The sequence below is a fragment of the Mobula hypostoma genome, chromosome 1, assembly GCF_963921235.1.
Source record: "Mobula hypostoma chromosome 1, sMobHyp1.1, whole genome shotgun sequence".
Taxonomy (NCBI): Eukaryota; Metazoa; Chordata; class Chondrichthyes; order Myliobatiformes; family Myliobatidae; genus Mobula; species Mobula hypostoma.
This window is the reverse complement of record NC_086097.1, coordinates 201,824,076-201,850,574: the sequence shown is the minus strand read 5'-3', so window position 1 is coordinate 201,850,574 and position 26,499 is coordinate 201,824,076. Positions and strand designations below refer to the sequence as shown.

Genomic DNA, 26,499 nt, shown 5'->3' with positions numbered 1-26,499 from the left:
GTAATAAAACTGGAGCTGTCGGACAGATGCAGTACTTACCAAGCCTTTATACCACCCACAGTGGCCAATATGCTACTGAAGCTCACCAATGTTATTAAACTGATGAATATCTTTACCTCAGTAGACATCTACTGGCATGGAGATAATTAAGGACAAGGTAAGGAGACCCCAAAGAAAAAAAAACAGGAATACACTTCAAAAATAAGAATTTTAAATACAAAAGCACATTTTTGCAATGTGTATAGTTACCAGCAGAAGATAAAAATAGGCTGAAAAGTGATGTTATTAAGCTGGACTGGTGTAATATTGAAGTAAAATCTATAACTACCTCTGACCTACTGCCCATTTCCAAAATTTCATGGAGGGCCTTTCCTGATTAGTTGCTGTTGACTAGTGGCGTTCCACAGGGTTCAGTGTTAGGATTGCTTCTTTACACTTTATATGTCTGTGATTTGGATGATAGAATTGATGGCTATGTGGCTAAGTTTGCAGAAAATACAAAGATAGATGGACAGGCAGGTAGTGTTGGGAAAGTAGGGAGTCTTAGACAGATTAGGAGGATGTATAAATTAGTGGTAGATGGAATACAGTGTAAGGAAATGTATGGTCATGCACTTTGAAAGACAGAATAAGGGTATAGATTATTTTATAAATTGGCAAACAATTCAAAAATCAGAGGTGAAGGGTCTCGGCCTGAAACGTCGACTGTACCTCTTCCTAGAGATGCTGCCTGGCCTGCTGTGTCCACCAGCAACTTTGATGTGTGGTGCAAAGAGACTTGGGTGTCCTTGTGCAGGATTCTCTTAAAGTTAACTTGCAGGTTGAGTCAATGGTAAGGAAGACAAATGCAATGTTTGCATTCATTTTGAAAGGACTGAAATATAAAAGCAAGGGTATGATGCTGAGCATTTATAAGGCATTGGTCAGACCACACTTGGTATATTCTGAGCAGTTGTGGGTCACTTATCTGAGAAAAGATGTGCTGGCATTGGAGAGGTTCACAAAAATGATACCAAGAATGAAAGGGTTAATGTATGAGGAGTATTTGATGGCTGTGAGCCTGTACTGACTGGAGTTTAGAAGCATCAGGGTAACTCATTGAAATCTATTGCATATTGAAAGGTTTAGACAGAGTGGATGTGAGGGGATGTTTTCATTAGTGGGTGAGCCTTAGACCAAATGGTACAGCCTCAGAATAAAAGGATGTACTTTTAGGAAGAATTTCTTTAAATAGAAATTATTGCTATGAATGACTGTGGAAGCCGTGTAATTGGGTATATTTGAAGTGGAGGTTGATAGGTTATTGATTAGTAAGGACATCAAAGGTTATGGGGACAACGCTGGTTCGTGAGGGATAATAAATCAGCCATGATGGAATGGCAGAGCAGACTTGATGGGCCAAATGGCCTAATTCTTCTCCTATGTCTTATGGTCCGATAAAATTCAAATTATTATATAAAATTATTATTTGGTTTTGATATCACTGTGTCAAAGCTATGTGTTGCCATTGTAGCATTCCATATTTTACTGATAAAATGTTGCATGTGAGGTGGAATTCCATTCTAGCACTAAACCCATGGATGCATACAGAGGGTGCAATTTAGGACCTTAGTTGTCCAGTAAAAAGACAGATATCACTAACTTTGTGCTCTACTCACTCTTTGGTTCATGGGGAGGACCAGCATCTACAAAATAGAACATAAGAACATCAGAAATAGGAGCAGGAGTAGGCCATCCGGCCCATCGAGCCTGCCCTGCCATTCAATAAGATAATGGCTGATCTGTCCGTAAACTCAGCTTCATCTAGCTGCCTTTTCCCCATAACCCTTAATTCCCCTGCTATGTAAAAATCTATCTAACTGTATCTTAAATATATTTAGTTAAGAAGCCTCAACTGCTTCACTGGGCAGAGAATTCCACAGATTCACCACTCTCTGGGAAAAACAGTTTCTCTTCATCTCCATCCTAAATCTTCTCCGCTGAATCTTGAGGCGATGTCTCCCGGTCCTAGTCTCACCTACCAATGGAAACAACTTTCCTACTATCTTATCTATCCCTTTCAAAACTTTTTATGTTTCTATAAGATCCCCTCTCATTCTTCTGAATTCCAGAGAGTATAGTCCCAGGCGACTCAATGTCTCGTCATAGGTTAATCCCTTCATCCCTGGAATCAACCTGGTGAAAGTTTTTATCACCTAGCCTGTGGGTATTCAACAGCTTTTGTATGTTCAGCTATGTGGAAATGCCCAAGAAGGCAGAAATTTAACAAGCAGGCAGGGACAATGTTATTGCATTCAGTTTTCCATGCCAATTGTGAACTCAAATAGATCTTATTCTTTCATTGTGCTTTGAATCATGCAGGTCTACTTCTTTGGGAGCTGTACAATATTTTTTTTAATGTTGAACAGTTTCAATTAATCATCTTCCCAGAGTGGCAAGAAACTCAGGGAAAATAAATGGTGGTCTCGTCATCTCAGTTGTCAAAATATATGAAACAATCCTGATATGAAGCAAAATTGGAAAAAAGATATAAATGGGTGCAGCTGTTAGTGTATTAGAATTGAAATTCCAATTGCATCAAAATTTTTATTTCCTTGTGATTCTTCAGTTCCTATTTAATGTTACTTTCTGTGGGTTCTTCTTTTATTTTAGCTCGTATGAAATAAGTGCTGTTACTGTATTTTGCCATTATAGAATTAAATATTGCGATTGTGGGTTAGTAGAGTCCTGCCCTTTTATACCTAAACTTTGTTTCTGATATTTTGTGTCATTTAACTGACCTCCATGTGATTCATTCAGATGAATGGCAGCAGGCTGCAGGATTTCACAGACAGCCACCTGGAATTCTGACGGGTGATGACGGGTGACGAGCGAGGTTTCTGCATCTGTATCAAAAAAATCCAGTACCATGGCAGTGGACTGATTTTTATGACTCCTTCTATACCATGAAACATGGTACTATAGGGTGACATCATCATTTCCTCATTCTCTTCCTCTGCTTTTATCATATTTAAGTAAATTTACCTTGTCATTTTACCATATTCATTATTCTGCACACTTTCTCAGTTAGCAGCTGTTGTAACCGTACAAGCTCTAGTCTTGTTTAAATGTCTCCTAATTGCAGTGTGCAACTAATTGTGATGATAATTACTTCTTCCATATCTTCCACAATAGCTGTCCTGCTGCGGATTTAAAGTCGCTTTTTGACCCACCTACAAAAAGCAGGACAATCATGTGTTAAGCAGTTTCCTTTCTATTGCTTAATTGCTCAAAATAACATTCAATTAACCCTTCTGTAACTTGCTAGAAAATAGTTCAAAGCTAATATGAACTCAGTGTTTCAGAACATCTAAACAGTAATATATTATAAAAACCCAGCAATATTTGGAAGTAAATTCAAAGCCATCCTGCTTTGTTGATGGTTTGTATTTTATTCATTTTGTCCTAAGCAATGCATCCTGTCCATGTTTGTTGAATATAACTATTATGAAAATATTTTGCAAATGGATAACTTGATCCACACCTTAAAGATATTACCAGTGAGGACTTTAAGGATCCAAAAATAAAACATTCTGTAAACATGAAGAAAAAAATAATCTTTTTACAGAAATGGAAAGATGCATATGACTCCTGGTTGATCAAAGTAGTTGTAAATTGGAAAAATGTTCCTGATTTATCTGAAATTTGCAGGAGTATCAAGTTCTGTCCCCAGTTTTGATCTTTCTTTTATTAGGTATAGTATTGCATAATGATTGTCTAATAGTCACCCCAACCACAAACTGTTCCAGCTGCTACCATCCGGGAAATGGTACCGCAGCATTAAAGTCAGGACCAACAGGCTCCGAGACAGCTTCTTCAACCAGGCCATCAGACTGATTAATTCACACTGACACAATTGTATTTCTAAGCTACATCGACTGTTCTGTTGTATATCTTACTGTATATACTATTTATTACAAATTACTATAATTTGAACATTGCACATTTAGATGGATACGTAACATTAAGATTTTTACTTCTCACATATGTGAAGGATGTAAGAAATAAAGTCAATTCAATATAATAAAACACAAAAATACATTATGTGTACTGTTAAGTCAATAGTTATGAGTGAATTAAAATAAAACAGAGATATGATTTTAATTAATTCACTTTGCAGCCAGAGCTATGTGATATATAAATGATATAACTCACCTACAGGGTTGGGGATAGAAGTGTGGCGTGGGAAAGTGTGGAATGCTGCTGTTATCTGTATTGAACAAGTTGACTAGTTGTGCCTACAGTGACAGTTGAACAGCACCCAACCCAGTGGGCATTAGAAAACCGGAATTGAATTGAATTGACTTTATTACTTACTTCCTTCATGTACATGAGGAGTAAAAATCTTTACGTTACGTCTCCATCTAATTGTGCAATGTACAAATTATAGTAATTTGTAATAAATAGTATATACTACAGGATAGTCAATATATTGTAGAATACAGTTGTGTCAGCATGAATTAATCAGTCTGATGACCTGGTGGAAGAAGCTATCCTGGATCCTGTTTGTCCTGGCTTTGATGCTGCGATATCATTTCCTGGATGGTAGCAGCTGGAACAGTTTATGGTTGGGGTGACTCAGGTCTCCAATGATCCTTCGGGCCCTTTTTACTCACCTGTCTTTGTAAATGTCCTGAATAGTAGGAAGTTCACATCTACAGAAGCGCTGGGCTGTCCGCACCACTCCCTATAGAATCCTGCAGTTGAGGGAAGTACTCCCCATACCAGACAGTGATGCAGCCAGTCAGGATGCTCTCAATTACGCCCCTAGAAAAAGTTCTTAGAATTTGGGGACCCATACCAATTTTCTTCAACCGTCTGAGATATTATTATTCAACACCACAGTGAGAAGAACACCAGGAAAATCAGAGCAAAGTTTAATTTTTACTTTTGTGATATCAGTTGGTTATTTTATTGATTACCTTTGCTTGATTAGCTTTTCGTGGGCCTCTGCAGATCTCATGCAAACTCCCACCCTAAGTAAGTACTCAGTCTTCCGATAAATATGCTATATAATTTTTAGGATAGCTCAGGATCTTACCATCACCGGAATATTTGCATTTATTTACTGGCACTGCTTAGCCTTGTTTATCATCTTCTTGCTGAAGAATATCATAAACCTGCTATATGCAATAGAACAAGGATGGAATTCGATTGTTTTTCTTTCATTGTCACTCAATTAGCAAACTGTTCTGTTGGTGCCAGGCACTTGCTGTAATTTTGGGCCCAATTTCTTTATTTGTGTATTTCATATTTTCTCATGACACAGAAGATGGACAGTTGGCTCACTGAGTCTATGTGCCTCTTAGAGCATTACCATTCCCCAATTATTTAACCTTTTCTCTCTCACCTGCTCACAAACTCTTCCTTGATTCTCTCACCTAAACTGGAACGGCCAAAGGAAACCCAAATGGTTACAGGAAAACATAACAATCCACATCATCTGGAGCAAGGCAGCAGGATCAAACCTGAGTTTCTGAAGCTGTGAGGTGGCAGCATTACCTGTTGCATCACTGCACCACCGCACCACCCTCTTTATTCATGAAGCAGCCTATTTATTAGACCAAAGACCAGAAGGTACAGGAGCTGAATTAGGCTATTTGGCCCGTCAAAACTGCTTCGCCATTTCATCATGGCTGGTCCATTTCCCTTTCAAACCCATTTTCCTGCCTTCCCCGTAATCTTTCATGCCCACACTCATCAAGAACCTATCAACCTCAGCCTTAAATGTGTGTTATGTCCTGGCCTGCACGGCTACCTGCAGCAACAAATTCCACAGACTCACCACCCTCTGGCTAAAGAAATTCCTCCTCACCTCGGTTCTTAATGGATGTCCCTCTATTTTGAGGTTATGCTTTCTGGTCCTAGACTCTCCCACCAAAAGAAAATACTCTTCACATCCACTCTATCTAGGCCTTTCAACATTCAAAAAGGATCCCTTTATTCCCACTCTTTGTCTGCTGCCAATCTGCCAATGTTCTATCTATGCTCATATCTTTCCTGTAATACCCTGGGTTCTTATCTTGTTTAGCAGCCTCATGTGTCATCTTGTCAAAGGCCTTCTGAAAATCCAAGTGCACAACATCCACTGATTCTTCGTTGTCTGTCCTGTTTGTTATTTCTTCAAATAATTCAAACAGGTTTGTTAGGCAAGAATTTTCCTTAAGGAAACCATGCTAACTTCGGCCTCTTTTGTCATGTGCCTCTTAATTATCCCAATACCACATCCTTAACAATCAACTCCAACATCTTCCCAACCACTGAGGTCAGACTATCTGGCTTATAATTTCTTTTTTTCTGTCTCAGTCCCCCTTTGAAGAGTGGTGTGACTTTTGCAATTTTCCACTCCTCTGGAACCATGCCAGAAACTAGTGATTCGTGAGAGATTACTTATATTACCTCCACAATCTCTTCAGCTACCTTCCAGGTAACTTACCTACTTTCAGACCTTTAGTTTTCCCCAGCACCATCTCCCTCATAATTGCTATTGCAGTCACTTCTGCCCCCGACACTATCGAATTTCTGGCATACTGCCCCAGTGAAGACTGATGCAAAGTACTTATTCAGTTCATTTGCCATTTTCTTGTCCCCTGTTACTATCTCTCCACCGTCATTTTCCATTTGTCTACTCTTAACTCTCTTTTACTCTTTATATGTCTGAAAAAAACCTTTGGTATCCGCTTTGATATTATTGGCCAGCAGATCTCATCTTTCCCCCCCCCTCCTATGGTTTTTCTTCAGTTGACTTTTTAAAAAATTTTAAAAATTTCCAAATCCTCTAACTTCCCATTTATATTTGCCCTTTTATGTTGGCTTGACTTCCTTTGTCAGCCACAGTTGTGTCATTCTGCCTTTAGAATACTTGCTCTTCTTTGAGATGTATTTATCCTGCACCTTCTGAATTGCTCCCAGAGACTCCAGCCATTGGTGCTCTGCAGTCATCCCTGCTAGTGTCTCCTTACAATCAACTTTGGCCATTTGTTGAATTTGTTACCACAGGCAGCCGTGGAGGCCATGTGTTGGATGTATTTAAAGTGGGAATTGATAGGTTCTTGATTTGTCACGGCACCAAAGGTAACAAGGAGAAGGCCGGGGAGTGGGGTTGAGGAGGGGAGAAAAGGATCAGCCATGATTGGCGGAGCAGACTCGATGGGTCAAATGTCTTAATTCTGCTCCTATGTCTTATAGTCTTATGGTCTAAGTTACTAACCCCCCTCCCACCTTCTATTTCTCTTTCTTCATCCAAGTCATTTATAACAGCTAACAGATTCCTGTAGAATAACACTGGTCACTGACCTCCAGGCAGAATATACTTCAACTAAAACCTCCCTCTGCCTTCTATGGGTTCACTAATTCTGAATCCACACAGTCGACTGTAGCTGTATCCCATGCCTCCTGACTTGCTGAATAAGCTCACCATGGAGAACCTTATCAAATATCTTAATAAACTCCATATTTACAACATCCACTGCTCTACCTTCATCAATTTGTTTTTTCTCTTCCTCAAAGAAGGCTCATGACACATGAACTGCCTCTCAAAAAGCCATGCTGACTATTTATAATCAGACTATGTTTCTCCAAATCCTATCTGTAAGAATTTTCTCTTAATAATCTACTGAAGTAAGACTCACAGATTTATAATTCCCAGGGTATCCTGAGATGCATAATGTGACTGAATGTGAAACAGAATCAGGCAACATAGAGTCTGACAAAGGTGAGCTGTCATTCCTAGAACTGCATAGTATAACCGAAGCAGATCACAAAATCATCTGGATCTCAATAGATGTGTCTAGTGTAAAACTGAAAAACAAACTGGATGCAGGGTCAGGTTTATCTATAATTTCAGAAGCTGAGTACAACAGACCGTTTTCTAAGCTACCATTAGAGAAGACCTTGTGACTCTAAAGACCTATGCCAGCAATAAAGTGTCCACCAAAGGTAAATTGAAAGTGAATGTGATGCATGCAGGCCAAACACAGCAGTTAGAGCTTTGTGTATTGAAAAGTGGAGGGCTAATGCTTTTCAGACGTGAATGGTTGAGAAAAATCTAACTAGACTGGCGCTCGATCAAAGCTCTCAGTGTAGCATCAACAGGCAACAGCAGCCCAAATGTTAGCACTAACCAGAGACTGGCACAACTGCTTGATGCTAATGAGAAGCTGTTTGAGAAGGGAATAGATAAAGAGATTGACAACTTGGCCAAAAGCTGTTCGGGATGCCAAAAAGTTCAAAATGCACTGCCACAGGCACCATTACACCCATGGGAGTGGCCATCGTTACCACACCAAAGAGTCCATATTGATTTTGCTGGGCCATTCATGGACTCCATGCTCCTGATTGCTGTGGATGCTCATTCAAAGTGGTCTGAGGTTATACCAATGAAGTTAATCATCTCAGCAAAGACTGTTTTCACTCTGGGGACTACCTTTGCCAGAAACGGATTACCAGAACAAATTGTGAGTGTCAGTGGACCACAGTACACATCAGACGAATTCAGGCTGTTCATGAAGCAAAATGGCATCAGACATTTCAAGTCAGCTCCTCACCACCCCAGGAACAAATGGGTTAGCTGAAAGATTTATCCAAACTTTCAAAGTTCATTAAAGCAGTGGACAAGGATGAAATTTCACTACAGCAAAAAGGACATTTCCTTGGTGTGTATTGGAACTCTGTTCATGTGATGACAAATCAAAAACTTGAAGGGCTGTTCATGAGCAGAAATCTGAGATCTCGCATAGAGCTCCTGAAACCAGATCTACGGAAGGAAGTGCAGAATAAACAATTCATCCAGTTGCTAAGTGAAGTGGTAAGGAGCTTCCAGGTTGGGTGGAAGCCCTAGCATGTGATTATTGAGAAGACAAGTGGACAACTGGTTGAATAGTTACAAGAATTGGACCACTGATGTGCGCCCTGGATGTTGTAGATCAGACATGGAGATACCATATGGACCAGGTACTGGATGTTCAACCAAATAACTCACCTGAGTCGACTGCATCCAACTAGACAGACACATTATAGCCACCAGACTTACCTGTTAGTGATGATCATCTCACTGACAGTAACCTGACACTGGCAACTGAGAATGTTGCCTTTGACAAGAAACCTGCCTAACCTAATGCTACTCCACAGGTCCAGAGGCACGATCCTGAAAGAAACAGAGCGCCACCCAAAAAATTAAATCCTTAGAACAGTGAAATTAGTTATGGACTGTTATTGTGGAAGCTTATTTATTCAAAATATGGTTTGTGAGACGGAAAGTGAATGTTTTGCACATATACAGATTAAGTTGCATTAATTTAAGGGGGGAGGAAGTGTAATGTATGGATCTAGTTCTTTTAGAGCAATGACTCTCCTTAGCCCTACATATTGACGTTTTCTATGCATTCTCTCTCTCCATCTCTATCTCTAACTCCATCTCCATCTTGCATGTTTTTATTTAATTGATATGTAGTTGCACAGACATTGCAATGATGGAATATAAAACAAGAAATGTCACTGATTGGCAGAGGATCATCTTACTGACTGGCTTGTATTACTCCATCAAATAATCTGTTTCGAAGCAGAGTGCAGGGGAAGGGTGATGCTCAGTTGCACAGCTAATGGAGCTTCTGTCTTGCAGCTCCTGAGACATGGGTTTAACTTTGACCTCCAGTGCATCTGTATGGAGTTTGCACATTCTCCCTGTGACCCCATGGGTTTCATTGGGTTCCTCTAGTTTTCTCCTATATCTCAAAGACAAATAGGTTGATAGACTAATTGACCACTATAACTGGTTGCTAACATGCACATGAATGATAGACTCTGGGATAGCTGATTGGGATCTCGAAAGAATAAAATGGAATTAGTGTAGAATTAGCATAGATGGGTGCTTGATTGCCAGTACAGTCTCAATGGGCTGAAGACTCTGCTTCCATACTGTGTCTCTCTGTGACTCTCTATTACCTTATGTAATCTAAATTTTAAGGGCCATAGTATTCTAGTGTACTCCATTACCAGTTAAATCTGATGCCACAATATATGCATTAACTCAGTAACAGCTTCCTCTGAGAAATCAAAGTACCTCAAATGTTGCTTTTAGAGAAGGTCTTGGATGTACCCTCTGCATCTTTGATGTTTGAACAACTCTGAACCACTTGCTATCATACGATTGGCTGATTAGATATATGCATTAATGAGCAGGTGTACAGATGTATCTAATAAAAAAGTGAAATCAAATCCTTAGAGGGAGGTGACATAGGATTGGAAGATGTGAAATCCCTGTCAGTAGAGTTAAGAAATTGCAAGTGTAAAAAGACCCTGATGGGAGTTATAAACAGGCCTCCAAACAGTAGCCAGGATGTGGGCAACAAATTACAATGGGAAATTCGAAGCGCAATGTTACAGTTGCCATGGGGGATTTCAATATGCAGGTAGATTGGGAAAATCAGGTTGGTGCTGGATCCGAAAAGAGAGAATGGCTACGAGATGGGTTTTTTGAGCAGATTGTGGTTGAGCCAACCAGGAGAAAGGTAATTCTGGATCGGGTATTGTGTAATGAACAAAATTTGATTAGGCAGCTTAAGATAAAGGAACCCTTAGGAAACAGTGAATATAATATGATAGACTTCACCTTGTTATTTGAGAGAGGGAGAAGCTAAAGTCAGATGTGTCAGTACTACAGTGGAGTAAAGGAAATTATAGAGGCATGAGAGAGGAGATAGCTGACTGCTAGTGTATTAGCATCTGCACTGGACTTCGAGGTGAATAGTCCCAGGTTCATATCCGGCTCCCTCTTTGCATGCTTTCCATCCGTACTGGGTTGAGCATTAAACTAGCAACTCAGTTTTGTAAAAACAGACAAATGCTAGAGAATTGCAAGGTTGTTGCTTGATGTGCCACAAGGCATAGAGAAGAACAACTACCAGCAGGGATAAGGGCTAAATAGCAGTGGCTGGAGTTTCTGGGGGCAATTTAGAAGCTGCAGGGTGAACCTATCCAAAAAAAGAAAAAGTATTCTAAAGGCAGGATGACACAACTGTGGCTGACAATGGGATTCCAAGCCAACATAAAAGCAAAAGAGAGGGCATATTATAGAGCAGGAATCAGTGGGAAGCTTTTAAAAACCAGTTAAACAGATCACTGTCTGGTATGGTGGGGAGGGGGGGGGGTGGGTGGCTACTGCACAATACTGAAAGAAGCTGCACAGGGTTGTAAATTTAATCGGCCTCATCTTGGGTACTAGCCTAGAAAGTACTCAGGACATCTTCAAGGAGCGGTGTCTTAGAAAGGCAGCGTCCATTATTTAAGGACCTCCAGCATGCAGGACATGCCCTTTTCTTGCTATTGCCATTGGGTAGGAGGAACAGAAGCCTTTGAAGGCACACACTCAGCGATTCAGAAACAGCTTCTTCCCCTCTGCCATCAGATTCCTAAATGGACATTGAACCCTTGGACACTACCTCACTTTTTTAATATATAGTATTTCTGTTATTTGCACAATTTTTAATCTATTCAATATACATATACTGTAATTGATTTAATTTTTTTTCCTTCTATATTATGTATTGCATTGAACTGCTGCTGCTAAGTTAACAAATTTCACGTCACATGCTGGTGATAATAATTCTGATTCTGAGTCGAGAGGAGATATTGGACTGCTAGAAAATGACACTAGAGTGGTAGTAATGGGGGACAAGGTAATGGCGGATGAACTAAATAATTATTTTGCATACATCTTCACTATGGAAAACACCAGCAGTATTCCGGAAGTTTGAGAGTATCAGCAGGCAGAAATTAGTGCAATTGTTATTACAAGGGAGAAGGTGCTTGGGAAGTTGAAAGGTCTGATGGTGGATAAGTCACTCAGAACAGATGGACTCCCCTTCCCCCCCACCGAGTTCTGAAAGAGGTAGCTGGGGAGATTGTAAAGGCCTTGGTAAAGATCTTTCAAGAATCAGTAGATTCTGGCATGATTCCAGACCACTGGAAAATTGAAAATGTCACTCCACTCTTCAAGAACAGAGGGAGACAGAAGGTAAGAAATTATAGGCCAGTTGGCCTGACCTCTGGTTGGAAGATGTTGGAGTCAATTATTAAGGATGAAGTCACAGGATACTTGGAAGCACATGGTAAAATAAGCCAAAGTCAGCATGGGGAAATCTTGCCTGAAGAAATCTGTTGGAATTCTTTGAGGAAATAAACATCAGGATGAAGGAGAATTAGTGGATGTTGTGTACTTGGTCTTTCAGAAGTCCCTTGACAAGGTGCCACACAAGATGAGAGCCCATGATATTACAGGAAGGATACTAGCATTGAAGGAGGATTGGCTGATTGGCAGGAGGCAAAGAGTGAGAATAAATGGAGACTTTTCTGGTTGGCTACCAGTGACTAGTGGTGTTCTGCAGGGGTTGGTGTGGGGATCACGTCTTCTGACATTATATGTCAATGATTTGACGAATGGAATTGATGTTTTGTGACCAAGTTTGTGGACTATGTGAAGATACGTGGAGAGCCAGTTAGAGTTGAGGAAGACTGCAGAAGGACTTAGACAGATGAGGAGAATAGGCAAAGAAGTGACAGATGGTATACAATGTTGGGAAGTATATGACCATGCAGTTTGGTAGGAGGAACAAAAACGTAGACTATTTTCTAAAAGGGCAGAAAATTCAAAAATCCAAGGTGCTAAGGGTCTTGGGTGACCTCATGCAGGATCCCTAAAGTTTAACATGCAGGTTGAGTTGGTGGTAAGGAAGTCAAATGTAATGTTAGCATTCATTTCACAAGGACAAGAATATGAAAGTAAAGATGTAGGACTGAGGGTTTATAAGGCACTGGTGATATCTCACTTGGAGCATTGTGAGCAGTTTTAGTACCTTTCTCTAAGAAAGGATATGCTAATATTGGAGTGAGTTCAGAGAATTTTCGTAAGAATGATTCTGGCACAGATAGAGTGGATGTAGAGAGAATGTTTCCTACAGTGGGAGTTCTAGGACCAGAGGGCACAGATTAGATGGAGATTGTCATAGTCAGGTTGTGTTTAGATTAAAATCCATGCTGCTCTTAGCTAGAAATCGTATTGTGGATGTGTTTTTCCATCAACACATTAATTAATCCTTATTGCCCTGTAAGTTTAAGCAGTTCTTCATTACTTTCATGCAGTAACTTCTTTAAACCATAACTTTTTAATGCGGTTGCTGTCAAAAGAATGTATTGCCTTAATTAGTTTTACTGTAGCAATTTGCAGATTATGCAGCTGTAATCTGTCAGAATTGATTAGCCCAGTTTTTCCTCAGTGATGCCTTTTCTCTGTATTCACTACTCATGCTTCCCATTTCCCCAACTTCCCCACATCCTGATTGCAAGTCTGCCTGGCTCTGGCTGCCCTCGAGCAATGAGGCTTTGACTGGTAGCAGGATCCCCTGTGACATAACTGACACATCTGAGCTGATTGGACTAGCTTTGCTTGCCCATGACATTTCTTTTTAATTCGCCAATACCTGATAAAATCTTACTCCCAGATTAGCTGTAAAAGTTTTCAGTGTTTCTGTATAGCTCTAACATTCGTAAGGCCAGTGATGTTGTTAGGGATGGAACTGGACTGTCTGACGGTGGTGTCTGAAAAGAGGATGCTGTCCAAGTTGCATGCCATCTTGGTCAATGTCTCCCATCCACTACATAATGTACTGGGTGGGCACAGGAGTACATTCAGCCAGAGACTCATTCCATCGAGATGCAGCACAGAGTGTCATAGGAAGTCATTCCTGCCTGTGGCCATCAAATTTTACAACTCCTCCCATGGAGGGTCAGAGACCCTGAGCTGATAGGCTAGTCCTGGACTTATTTCATAATTTACTGGCATAATTTACATATTACTATTTAACTATTTATGGTTCTATTACTATTTATTATTTATGGAGCAACTGTAACGAAAACCAATTTCCCCTGGGATCAATAAAGTATGACTATGACTATTCTAAGCCATTTAAAAACATGGAAGATACAAAAACAAATTAAACATGATACGCAATCACATAAAAAGACAAATAATTATAAATAATGTAATTTATTCTAATCTTCCCTGACTACCCTATAGCCCTGCAGTTGTCATTTAAAATAATTGATCTATCCTGGCACAGAACCTGAGACCAAATTCCCCGATGTAAATGCCACGGATTATGTGTAAACTCCTGTTCTATCATTGACTGCATGGAATGTCCAGCTGAGGAATGGAGCCAGGATGTCACAGGCTAAGCTCAGCTGGTAAGTTCAGGACTTAGGTATCAAGGTGGGAATCATAGAAACATAGAAAACCCACAGCTCAATACAGGCCCACATGTATTTACTTTAGAAATTACCTAGGATTACCCATAGCTAGCTCCATGTACCTGTCCAGGAGTCTCTTAAAAGACCCTATTGTATCTGCCTCCACCACCAATGCCGGCAACCCATTCCACACACTCACCACTCTCTGCATAAAAAAATTAACGCTGACATCTCCTGTATACCTACTTCCAAGCACCTTAAAGCAGTGCTCTCTCGTGTAAGCCAATTCAGCCCTGGGAAAAAGCCTCTGACAATCCACACAATCAATGCCTGTCATCATCTTATACACCTATCAGGTCAACCTCTAACCCTCTGCCGCTCCAAGGAGAAAAGGCTAAGTTTACTCAACCTATTCTCATAAGGCATGCTCCCCAATCCAGGCAACATCCTTGTAAATCTCCTCTGCACCTTTTCTATAGCTTACACATACTTCCTGTAGTGAGGCGACCAGAACTGAGCACAGTACTCCAAGTGGGGTCTGACCAGGATCCTATATAGCTGCAACATTACTTCTTGGCTCTTAAACTCAAACCCACGGTAGACGAAATCCAATGCACCATATGCCTTCTTAACCACAGTGTCAACCTGCGCAGCAGCTTTGAGTGTCCTATGGACTCGGACCCCAAGTTCCCTCTGATCTTCCACACTGCCAAGAGTCTTACCATTAATACTATATTCTCCCATCGTACTTGACCTACCAAAATGAACCACCTCACAATTATCTGGGTTGAACTCCATCTGGCACCTCTTAACCCAGTTACACATCCTTTCGATGGCCCGCTGTAACCTCTGTCAGCCCTCCACAAAATCCACAACACCCCCAACCTTTGTGTCATCGGCAAATTTACTAACCCATCCCTCCAGTTCCTCATCTAGGTCATTTATAAAAATCACGAAAAGTAAGGGTACCAGAACAAATCCCTGAAGCATACCACTGGTCACCGACCTCCATGCAGAATATGACCTGTCTACAACCACTCTTAGCCTGCTGTTGTCAAGCCAATTCTGGATCCACAAAGCAAGGTCCCCTTGGATCCCATGCCTCTTTACTTTCTGAATAACCCCTGCATGGGTTACCTTATCAAATGCCTTGTTGAAATCCATGCTTCTCAGGATCTTTTCCATCAACTTACCAACCACTGAAGTAATACTCACTGGTCTATAATTTTCTGGGCTATCTCTACTCCCTTTCTTGAATAAGGGAACAACATTTGCAACCGTCCAATCTTGCAGAACCTCTCCCGTCTCCATTGATGATGCAAAGATCATTGCCAGAGGCTCGGAATCTCCTCTCTTGCCTCTCACAGTAGCCTGGGGTACATCTCATCTCATCCCGGAGACTTTCCAAAAGCTCCAACACATCCTCTTTCTTGATGTCAATATGCTCAAGCTTTCCAATCCGCTGTATGTCATCCCTATAATCCCCAAGATCCTTTTCCGTAGTGAACACTGAAGCAAAGTATTCATTAAGTAGCTCCGGTAACTCCTCCAGTTCCATGCACGCTTTCCCACTGTCACACTTGATAGGTTCTATTCTTTCACATCTTATCCTCTTGCTCTTCACATACTTGTAGAATGCCTTCGGGTTTTCCTTAATCCTGTTCGCCAATACCTTCTCATAGCCCCTTCTGGCTCTCCTAATTTCATGCTTAAGCTCCTTCCTGCCAGCCTCATAATCTTCTTGATCTCTATCATTACCTAGCTTTTCGAACCTTTCGTAAGCTATTTTTTTTTTCTTGACTGGATTTTCAACAGCCTTCGTACACCATGGTTCCATTACCCTACTACCCTTTCCCTGTCTCATTGGAACATACCTATGCAGAATGCCACACAAGTATCCCCTGAACATTTGCCACATTTCTGCCGTACATTTCCCTGAGACATCTGTTTCCAATTTATGCTTCCAAGTTTCTGTCTGATAGCTTCATATTTCCTCTTAATCCAATTAAATGTTATCCTAACTTGTCTGTTCCTATCCCTCTCCAATGCTATGGTAAAGGAGATAGAATTGTGATCACTATCTCCAAGATGCTCTCCCACTGAGAGACCTGACACCTGACCGGGTTCATTTCCCAATACCAGATCAAGTACAGCCTCTCCTCTTGAAGGCTTATCTACATATTGTGTCAGGAAACCTTCCTGAACACACCTAACAAACTCCACCCTATCTAAACCCCTTGCTCTCTGGAGATGCCAATCAATATTTGGGAAATTAAAATCTCCCACCACAACATCCTTGTTATTATTATGCTTTTCCCTGTCTGCTCCTTGATGTCCCTGTTACTATTGGGTGGTCTATAAAGAAAACAGCCAGTAGAGTTATTGACCCCTTCCTGTTTTTAACTTCCATCCACAGAGACTCAATAGGCAATCCCTCCATGACTTCATCCTCTTCTGCAGCCGTGACACTATCTCTGATCAACCGTGCCATGCCCCCACCTCTTTTTCCTCCCTCCCTGTCCTTTCTGAAACATTTAAAGCCTGGCACTCTAAGTAACCATTCCTGCCCTCGAGCCATCTAAGTCTCTGTAATGGCCGCAACATCATAGCTCCAAGTACTGATCCACGCGCTAAGCTCATCCCCTTAGTTCATGATGCTTCTTGCATTAAAATAGACACATCTCACCATCAGTCTGAGCGCATCCCTTCTCTGTCACCTGCCTATCCTCCCTCTCGCACTGTCTCCAAGCTTTCTCTATTTGTGAGCCAACAGCCCCTTCCTCTGTTTCTTCAGTTTGGTTCCCACCTCTAGCAATTCTAGTTTAAACTCTTCCCAATAGCCTTAGCAGACCTCCCTGCCAGGATATTGGTCCCCATCGGATTCAAGTGCAACCCGTCCTTTTTGTACAGGTCACGCCTGCCCCAAAAGAGGTCCCAATGAGCCAGAAATCTGAATCCCTGCCTCCTGCTCCAATCCCTCAGGCTGACATTCATCCTTCACCTCACTCTATTCCTACACTCACTGTCGCGTGGCAGAGACAGTAATCCCAAGATGACTACCTTTGAGGTCCTGCTTCTCAATTTCCTTCTTAACTCGCTGTAGTTTGTTTTCAGGACCCTCTCCCTTTTCCTACCTATGTCGTTGGTACCAATATGTACCACGACCTCTGGCTGTTCACCTTCCCACTTCATGATATCGTGGACGTGATCAAAAGCATTCAGAATTTTGAAACTTATTGGCATTTACACTGAGATATGCTAGTAGATTACACATAGAACTGCCAGTGAAACCCAACCAAGTCTGGGCACTGAAGTTATTATCATAATGGTACATGGAAAGACTTATTCTTGGACTGATGTAGGTACCAATTCCAACTGCTTCCTACCAGCGACAACAGCGAATACAGTACATCCTTTGTTCACTGTAGATTTCTGGGAGCAAGATTTCTACTGCAGCTCAGAAATACTGAATGGTTGCTTTCTCTCATGTACCCCTTCTTACTGAAATCCTTTCATATCTTAAATTGATATATTTCTTTAAAACTGCATTCTTTCATAGAGGTAATATTCTGTCTGGACTATCGGATAATATAGAGGAAACAGTGTTACTAGGCATCAGGTTCATTAATCCTATTAAGTGATAAAGATCTCAGGTGTCGGTGATGCTGTTGAAGAATTCTCTAAAAAGCACTAAAGTGCATCTTGTAAATAGTACACTGTAGTTGTAATATATCCTTAATAAGAGATAGTGAATGATTACTGAGGTAGAATATTTTGCTGTGAACAGTTGAGCATTTTGAGTGTTATTCCCGCTGTCGCCTTTCATGTAAGTGGAGAGCAGCAAATGGAGTTTGTATCGCTGCCGGAGATGGAGTGAGTGATTTGGAGGGGAGTCTATGTGGAAGGGCTTCAATGCCTGTCCACAAGGTTGGATCACTCCAAGCGCCGCGCCAATTCAGGGAGCTTGAGCACAGCTTCAGGATGGACAGTCCAAGTGTATCCTGGTGCCAGGGCCTGGCTCCTAGAGCGAGGTACTACCCAGTGCTTGGCACTGACAGTCTGGAAATCTGAGTGTCAGGAACAGAGGTGAGGGTTGGGTTGATTTCGCTCGCTCTCCCACAAATGTCTATTCCTTTCTCCAGAGCGCAGGGGCTGTGAACTGATCTGGCTGCTCTGCAGTTTTGCCCCACTGGTGTGATAACCTGGGACTGAGGCTTGGGCCTACCTGAGCTGCTCCAGGAGTGAACCTAGGACTCAGTCTAGTTCAGAATGCTATTGGCTTGCTTCAATTGTTTGCATGATTTCTGTTTCTTTCTCTCTCTTTCTCCATGCAGTGGTTTTTGGTCTTTTTGTATAATTAGGTTATTCGGGTTTCTTGCTTTGTAGCTGCCTGTAAGCAAAGAAATTTCAAGGTGTATTACTTGTACATTCTTTGATAATAAATGTGCTTTAAATCTTGAATCTTTGATGGGAGGGATAGCGACGGTTATGATGCAGATGCAAGTGAATGGGACTAGGCAGTATAATAGTTCAGCATGGACTAGAAGAGTTGAAGGACTTGTTTCTATGCTGTAGTACTTTAACTATGACACAATAAAAAATATTGGTATCCTAGTTTTGAATATTTCTATTTAACAACAGAGAGATTATGTTTATTTTTGTTTAGCCATGAAGGTATTTTTTACTTTTTTTTTAGTCAACCATTTAATTATATAGGCTAATTCTGTTTTATGTCTCTTTTTTTTCCAATTCAGTCACCGGCACACAGCTACTCCAGTTATGATTCACTTAGAAATGAAAGTGTAGGAGGTGGCCCTGAAGATCTGACTGTGAATAGAATTATTGAAGATGATGATGACCAAGATGACCATGATGATGTTGAGAAGATTATTGAATCAGATGGAGCAGAATCTGAACGCCTAAAAGCTTTTAATGTAAGTAACGTCAAGGTTTTCCTGTATATCTCAGTACTGTGTACATTTATACAATAATGAAAGTAAATATATAAATTTTTTTTCTTAAAGTATACGCCATTTGTTATATCCCAGTAGTATTTTTCCTCTTTCAGTGGAGTTACAGGAATTACGGAACAGGAGGGGCCACTTTATTCACTGCATATGAACCGATAGTAAAATTATTCAAATCCTATTTCCTCATATGTTTGTAAAATTCCTCTCTGAACACTTCTTTTTGTGATGTCTCAATAGTTTCTTGTGGTACAGCATCCCATTTTCTAGTAATCCTTCCTCTGAAAGCAATTCTTTAACATTCACTGTTGTTCTACCCATAACTTAAGTATTTACACCCCATTATTGATTAATAATTAACTAGTGGAAATTATATTTGACCATTTTTCCTTTCAAAAATTTTTAGCATTAGAAACTTTGTAGAGAGTTTTACAGTTAATTTCTTTTATTTATTTGAAAGCATTGTTTTGTAACTTATTAATTTCTTGTTCCTGGTATAATGTTAGTGAATTCACTTTTGTAGCATTAGTGTCTTTTTAATGAAGATATTCACATAAAATCAAAAAGTGTTTCTAATTATGGACAAACAAACACTGTATACACAAAGAATGTAATTTCTTTGCTTTAGATTTCAGTGATACGATGTTTATAACCCAGGATTCTAATTTCCACATTTTGTTTTGTGTTTTTTTTTACTTGTAATCACATCTTTAATATCAAGTTTGTGATAAAGCATATTCATAATGCAAAATCATAATAGTACTAACATTCTTCTGTAATGTCAGAAGTGATTTAATTATATCATTGTTCAGTGCTATCTGAAACATGTTGAAATTTTTTTTAGGTGTCTATTTGCCTGTTCAATAGAAGACAAAAAAAAGAACGGGATATGTAACATATTACCGATGGTTAAGGCAGCACAGCTGGACAAAATTATAAATTGTGATGTGAAACACAAGTAGATTCTAAACAAGTAAACTTGTAGCAGCTTCAAACACAATCTCAAACTCTTGAATTTGGAATGATTACTGGACAATTTACACTATAACTTTTAATTGTTATTTTGTGAATAGCAGTACACAAGTACTTGAAATTTTATTGCTACTGTTTATCACATTATAAGAAGTGATAGTTTACTACCTCATTAAAATTTGCTGAAATCTTGTTCATTGCATTACACTATGGGAGAACTATCTGCAATTTCCATTCATTAAAATCAATGGATTGCAATTCCAAGGGAACATATTTATGATTTTCTAATAAATCATGAATAGAAATACAAGTTCCTGCGAAAAAAGAATATCTCAGGACTTCCTCTCTACTTCTCAACCCTCTGTTCAAATTTAAACTTTACTCCTAAAATCAAAGTTTTCTTCCTCTACTGCCCTTTTCAACCAATTTCATCTTATTGCCATCATTCATATTCTTACCCATTGCTCTGTCTCTTACTTCTGCTTCGATCTCAATTAATCTTCTCTACTCCTCTTTTTCTCACCATCAGTTTGCAGAAGGTGGGGATGCAGGAATGGTGTGAAGGACCATTACAGGAACATGACTTGGTAGATATACAAAATATTGCATTCAATGGGGAATCCTTGTGTAATGGATTTGTCAGGCATAGAAGAAAATGATTTAATGGAATCACTGAAGACTTAAATTATTTGCTCATTAGTGGGGGCTGGATGAAATTGGATAGGAAAATTATATCTATTAGAAGCAAGTAACAATGGTTAAGGAAGTGTGAAAAGTAACTTTAGTCACTAGGCTTTTTTGTGACATTTTTATGATGCTGCAGATTAGAGATCAGATCTAGAATTAATACAGTATTGAAAAAAAAACAGAGAAATTTAAGGTACTGAAGAAGAGTTTGGTTAATTTTATCTATGTGGGGACAAAAATGAACTAATTGGACTAAATCTATTTATTACTTATTGGCCAAAAGTCCTAAGGACTATTGCCTGCAAGTACTCATCCATATGAAATGGTCCTCTGCCCTTACTAACCCATCATTTTCAGACTAATAACACTTTCAAGTGAATGATGGTTCCCTGAACCCGCACCAACGTACCTTGCTATGGTGATAGACACCAGAACAAACTAATAAAGGAAAATAAATTGCATGAATGTTAGAAAACTCTAGAGTATGAAATACACAGTATTAGCAGACTAAGGGAGCAGACAAAAACAAGTTAACGGTGCATCTGTACAAATGTACAAAGTGCAATGAATAAATGTGGTAAGCTACAGGAACAGAAAGGTTTTGTGAGAGAATGAAGTAGTGCAATAAACAATAATGGCTCAAAAATGGTAAGATGTGTGTGAAAAGGAAACTAAGATCAGCAAAGAGAGAATATGAAAGCAGAATAGTTAAAACAAAAGGAAATCCCTATGTCGTTAAGTTACATGTTAATGGCAAGTTTGTAGTAAGTTATGAGGTTAGGGACTAAGATGCATGTGCAGATCTACAGGACTTGGTTAGAATATTTACCAATACAGAGTGTAGGGATGGAAGGCTGTTATTCTGGCCAGAGGTCCATGACCACAAAGATTGGTGTTGGGATCTCTATTGTTTGTGAAACATACCAATGACTTGGATGGAAATGTAGATTGGTAGATTAGCACGTTTGTGGATGATGCCAAAATTGCTGGAGTTATGGACGGTGTAAAAGGGTATTGAAAGTTACAGTATGATATAAATCAGTTACAGACATGGGCAGAGAAATGGCAGATGGAGCTAATCTAAGCAAGTGTGAGGTGTTGCACTTTGGGAGGTCAAAAGAAAGAAGAAAATATATAGTTAATGGTAGGCCCCTTAATAGAATTGAGGTACGGAGGAATTTTGGTGCTCAAATCTATAGTTCACTGAAAGTGGCTACAGTTGTGGATAGCATGTTGAAAAAGGCATATGGAACATTTGTCTTCATTGATGGGGGTTTTGAGTAAAATAGTACAGAAAACGTGTTGCATCTATACAAAACTATAGTCAATCAATTCTAGTTGCCCCATTATAGGAAGGATGTGGAGACTGAAAACAGTGCAGAAAAGGTTTACTAAGATGCTGCCTGGATTAGGGGGTTTGAGCTAAAGGAAAGGTCAGGCCAACTAAGGATTTTCTCCCTAGAGCATTGTAGGATGAGGTGAAACCTGACAGAGGACAAAGGCAATCAGTATCTTTTTCTATGGATAGAAATATTAAAACTCCAGAGGGCATGTTTTTAAATGTTGAAGGAGGAAGTATAAAAGTGACATGAGGGAGCAGGGGCAGTAGTGGAAGCAGGCAGTTTGGTGGAGCCTAAGAGGCTTCTAGGTAGACACATGAATATGAAGAGAATGGAAGGGTATGAATGATATACAGAAGACATTTAATATAAAATTGGCTTCAAGATTAGCACCAGTTGACTGAACAACCTGTCTAGTATTGTGCTGTTCTATGTTCTATACATTGAGCTGCAGATAAGCAATAGCTTTTACTATGGAAGAAGATATTGCCAAGGTCTTTGTTCATTGGAAAGGTAACAGAGGTAAAAGAGATAATTATAATCTCTGTCATCTGGGTAGATTTTCAGGAGGAGGGTGATAGAGTCCCATAAATGTTGGCTAGGAAGATTAGCAAAACTGAGGCCTGAGGCAGCATTGATCAAAAATAATCTAAATTACAGAAAACAGAGTAATAGAACAGAATTCTTTTACAGAATGGAGGATAGTAGACTGGGATGCTTCTTAAAAAAATCTTTCTGGTCACACTTTATAATAATGGCTATGCTCACAAACTGAGTATTGAATTAATTAACATTCCCATTCCAATTAGAGTTCTGAAAGAGGTAGCTGAAGAGATCGTGGAGGCATTAGTAATGATCTTTCAAGAATCACTAGATTCTGCAATGGTTTTGGAAGACTGGGAAAAAAATCGCAAATGTCACTCCACTCTTCAAGAAGGGACAGAGGCAAAAGAAAGGAAACTATTGGTCAGTTAGTCTGACTTTAGTGGTTGAGAAGATGTTGGAGTTGATTATTAAGGATGAGGTCTCAGGGTAGTTGGAGGCTAATGATAAAATAGGTGATAATCAGCATGTTTCCTCAATGGAAAATCTTGCCTGACTAATCTGTTGGAATTCTTTGAAGAAATAACAAGCAGGATAGACAAAGGAGAATCGGTTCATAGGACACTTCTATGCCTTGTTGTCCTCAGAAAAAAAAAGTATACTTGTGTCATGCTGGGGTTTGTTAATAACAAGATCACTATGAACTCCAGATTATGATTGCTACTGGTTCATTACCTGAATGTTTTAAGTTTTAAGCTGATAAACTTCCATCTTTTAGTATCCTTAGTATTTTGGTTTCAAACGAGTGGAAATTTTATGTTAGCTGCAGCAAAAAGTACAAAGTCTTTTGTGGATTATTATATGAAAACTCTGGGATCCATAATAAAGCTATCACTTACACCCATCTGTCTTGATGGTTTGGGAGAAAAATGTAGGTAATTTAAGAGTTTGTTTTCTGTAACTTTGCCAAACTCTTGTAGCCAGCTACTGTTGCTGAACTCATCCATACCTTTGTTACTTTCATACATAACTATTCCAATGTTGTTACTTTCATACACAACTATTCCAATGTTGTCTGACTCCTGTATATTGTTAATTCATAATTCCTTTTTTGCTTGGTGAGAAGCATTTGCTCTTCTTCTGACAACTCTTAGTATTGAAATTCTTATATTTTCAAGTTCTTCCTGTGTTCTTGAATATTTTTGGAATCATTTGCAGCCATTTAATCTTGCCAGATTTCTGGAATACCCCAGTTCTGGTATTCTCAATTTTAACTGTTGCCTGACTCCCCAAAACCATGCCTGTCTAATGTTCCTTCCTATTTTATAAATTACTTCCTTGACAAAGTGGAGTTCATCTCTTGCAATTCGACTTCCTCAGCCTAATGTCAAATGTTGTTGATTGCAAGCATGTGTAGAATCTTCAGTTATATTATGACATTAAAAACGTTATTTAAGTGCAAGTTGTTGTTAACAATCTTTATGCTTAACTTCATTCTTCTTGCACGTTAGCAATATATGATGATACATAATGAAACACACATGTAAATGCCATCAAATGAGACTGCATTTTGGGGGAAGTTGTACATCTGATCATCTGATCAATGCAGCGAGGCAGTCAGTGTCTATGATGGAATAAAAACTGTTAACATTTCGGGCTGAGATCCTTCATCGGGACTGGAAAGGAAGGGGACAAAAGCCAGAATGGCTTTTACCCATTCCTTTCTAGTCCCGGTGAAGGGTCACAGCCCAAAACATTGATTGTGTATTCCCCAGCATAGATGCCTAATTTGCTGAGTTTCTCCAGCATTCTGTATGTGTTAATCAGATGTACAACTTTCTTCAAATGAGGCGTCCCCATTTGACTGCATTGCCATATGTGACACATTACACATCTACAACCTTTTGTGTTTACAAATGTAGCTCATATTAAGTAGCACATTAAATATAATATGCATTAATGTACTGTACATTGAGACTAGACATATGGTTTTAGACCATAGAAATGAGAAACCAAGGCTTTAATATCAGCCATATCAAATCACTTAGGTTACCTGCCAAATTGGATCACCTTTCAAAGGCATACCTGATTTTTTCACTCTCTGATTTTGTTAAATATTTGCTCACACTTATAAGAGCAAAATAAAACTTCACTGTGATTAAAAACAGGTTGATTTATTATTCAGGAAGATTACCTTGCCCAAAATGTCATTTTGTTAGATATTGCTTCTAGAATCATGAATTCCAGTGACCAAGAATTAATATCATTCCTATTTATAAATATTATAGCTGACACTTGTAAAACATATAATAATAAATAGCTTTCTTTACATTTATATTGGTTTTAAATGATTTATTTAAAACAGAATCATTGATGGGTATTTGATTTATTTTAATTATTGGATATATTATTTAACTGAAAAGTTAGCTTGCAATCAATTAATAGGATTATAAAATACTTTAATTCAGAAAACCTTAGATTGCACCACAAAAGGAGGCTATTTAATCCACCTTGCTAATACGAGCTAAAAATTGAGTTCTTGTAATAGACCTACAGCGCTTCCCAGCTCTCAGTCAGTAGCTTTTGTAGTTTATGATTCAACAAGCACCTTACAGATTCTTGTTAGAAATATTGAGTTCCAGATCTCCTCTGTTCTTGGGGATCCTCTTTCCTTTAATCAATTAACTTTGATCTCTTTTAAATAGTTTATAATCCTTAAAACTTAAATCTCTACCAAACTGTTGTGTATATAGCTGTAACCTAATATGTTTTCAGAATGTTTCTACTCTTTATCTGCCATGGCTTGGCTCTTATATTCCTCATACCTTCTTAACCACTCACCTAGCTGTCTGTGATGTTCAGGAGACATATACCATGACGTTCTTTGGTTCCTGTAAATTTTTTAATATCCTTCTATTTATCATGTATTCCTTTCCTCTCTTTGCCCTCCTGTCAATCACTTTGAAGTTGCCATCTTGAGTAGATTTCATAACTGTAGTCCTGAAAACTCCACTGCAGCCCTCTAGTTCCTCCCATTAATGCTGCCTGGCCTGCTGAGTTCGTCCATCATTTTATATGTGTTGCATGGATTGCCAGCATCTGCAGGTTTTCTTTTGTTAGCTTTATCGTACTTGGTCAGTTTTTTAAACCAGCTTTCTATTTTAATTTGACTTGTACTTTCATGATAAATTTACCTGGTGAAAAGGCAAATGCTCTACCTTATTCTTCCTTGCTTCACTTAGTGTTATCAGTTGCAACCATTCTTTTACAAGGCCATGGTGATTCTCTTTGAATAACTTGTGCCTCTCTCGATACTTACTTATGCTGTCCTTCAGAACAATGTTTGTTAATTTTCCCATCACTAGCATTAGGCTGTCTGGCTTGTACTTGTTCAGTGTATACATTTTTCCTTTCCATTAACAGTCTTCAGAGTCCTCTAATGCCATGCCCATGGATATCCATGGTTAGGAAGTGAACCTGCACAGTTTCATAAATAAAACTGAAAATATTAGAAACATTCAAAGCTCAGTCACCATATATACAGCCCTGAGTTTCTTTTTCTCGCGGACATACTCAATAAATCCAATAACCATAATAGAATCATTGAAAGATTGCACCGACTGGGCATGCAGACAGTGTGCAAAAGACAATGAATTGTGCAAATACAAAAAGAAAGAAATAATAATAAATAAATAAACAATAAATATCGA

The 26,499-nt window shown here is 39.3% G+C and overlaps 1 protein-coding gene across 6 annotated transcripts in view; it reads left to right on the top strand.

Moving 5' to 3' along the window:
* LOC134354245 (nucleolar protein 4-like) overlaps nt 1-26,499 on the top strand; it is a 424,681-nt gene that overhangs the window by 350,291 nt on the left and 47,891 nt on the right. For all 6 annotated transcript variants that reach the window (XM_063063184.1, XM_063063154.1, XM_063063168.1 and 3 more), the window contains one exon: nt 19,035-19,214. In XM_063063184.1, coding sequence (XP_062919254.1) covers nt 19,035-19,214 — 180 coding nt within the window. The remainder of the gene's footprint in view (nt 1-19,034; nt 19,215-26,499) is intronic.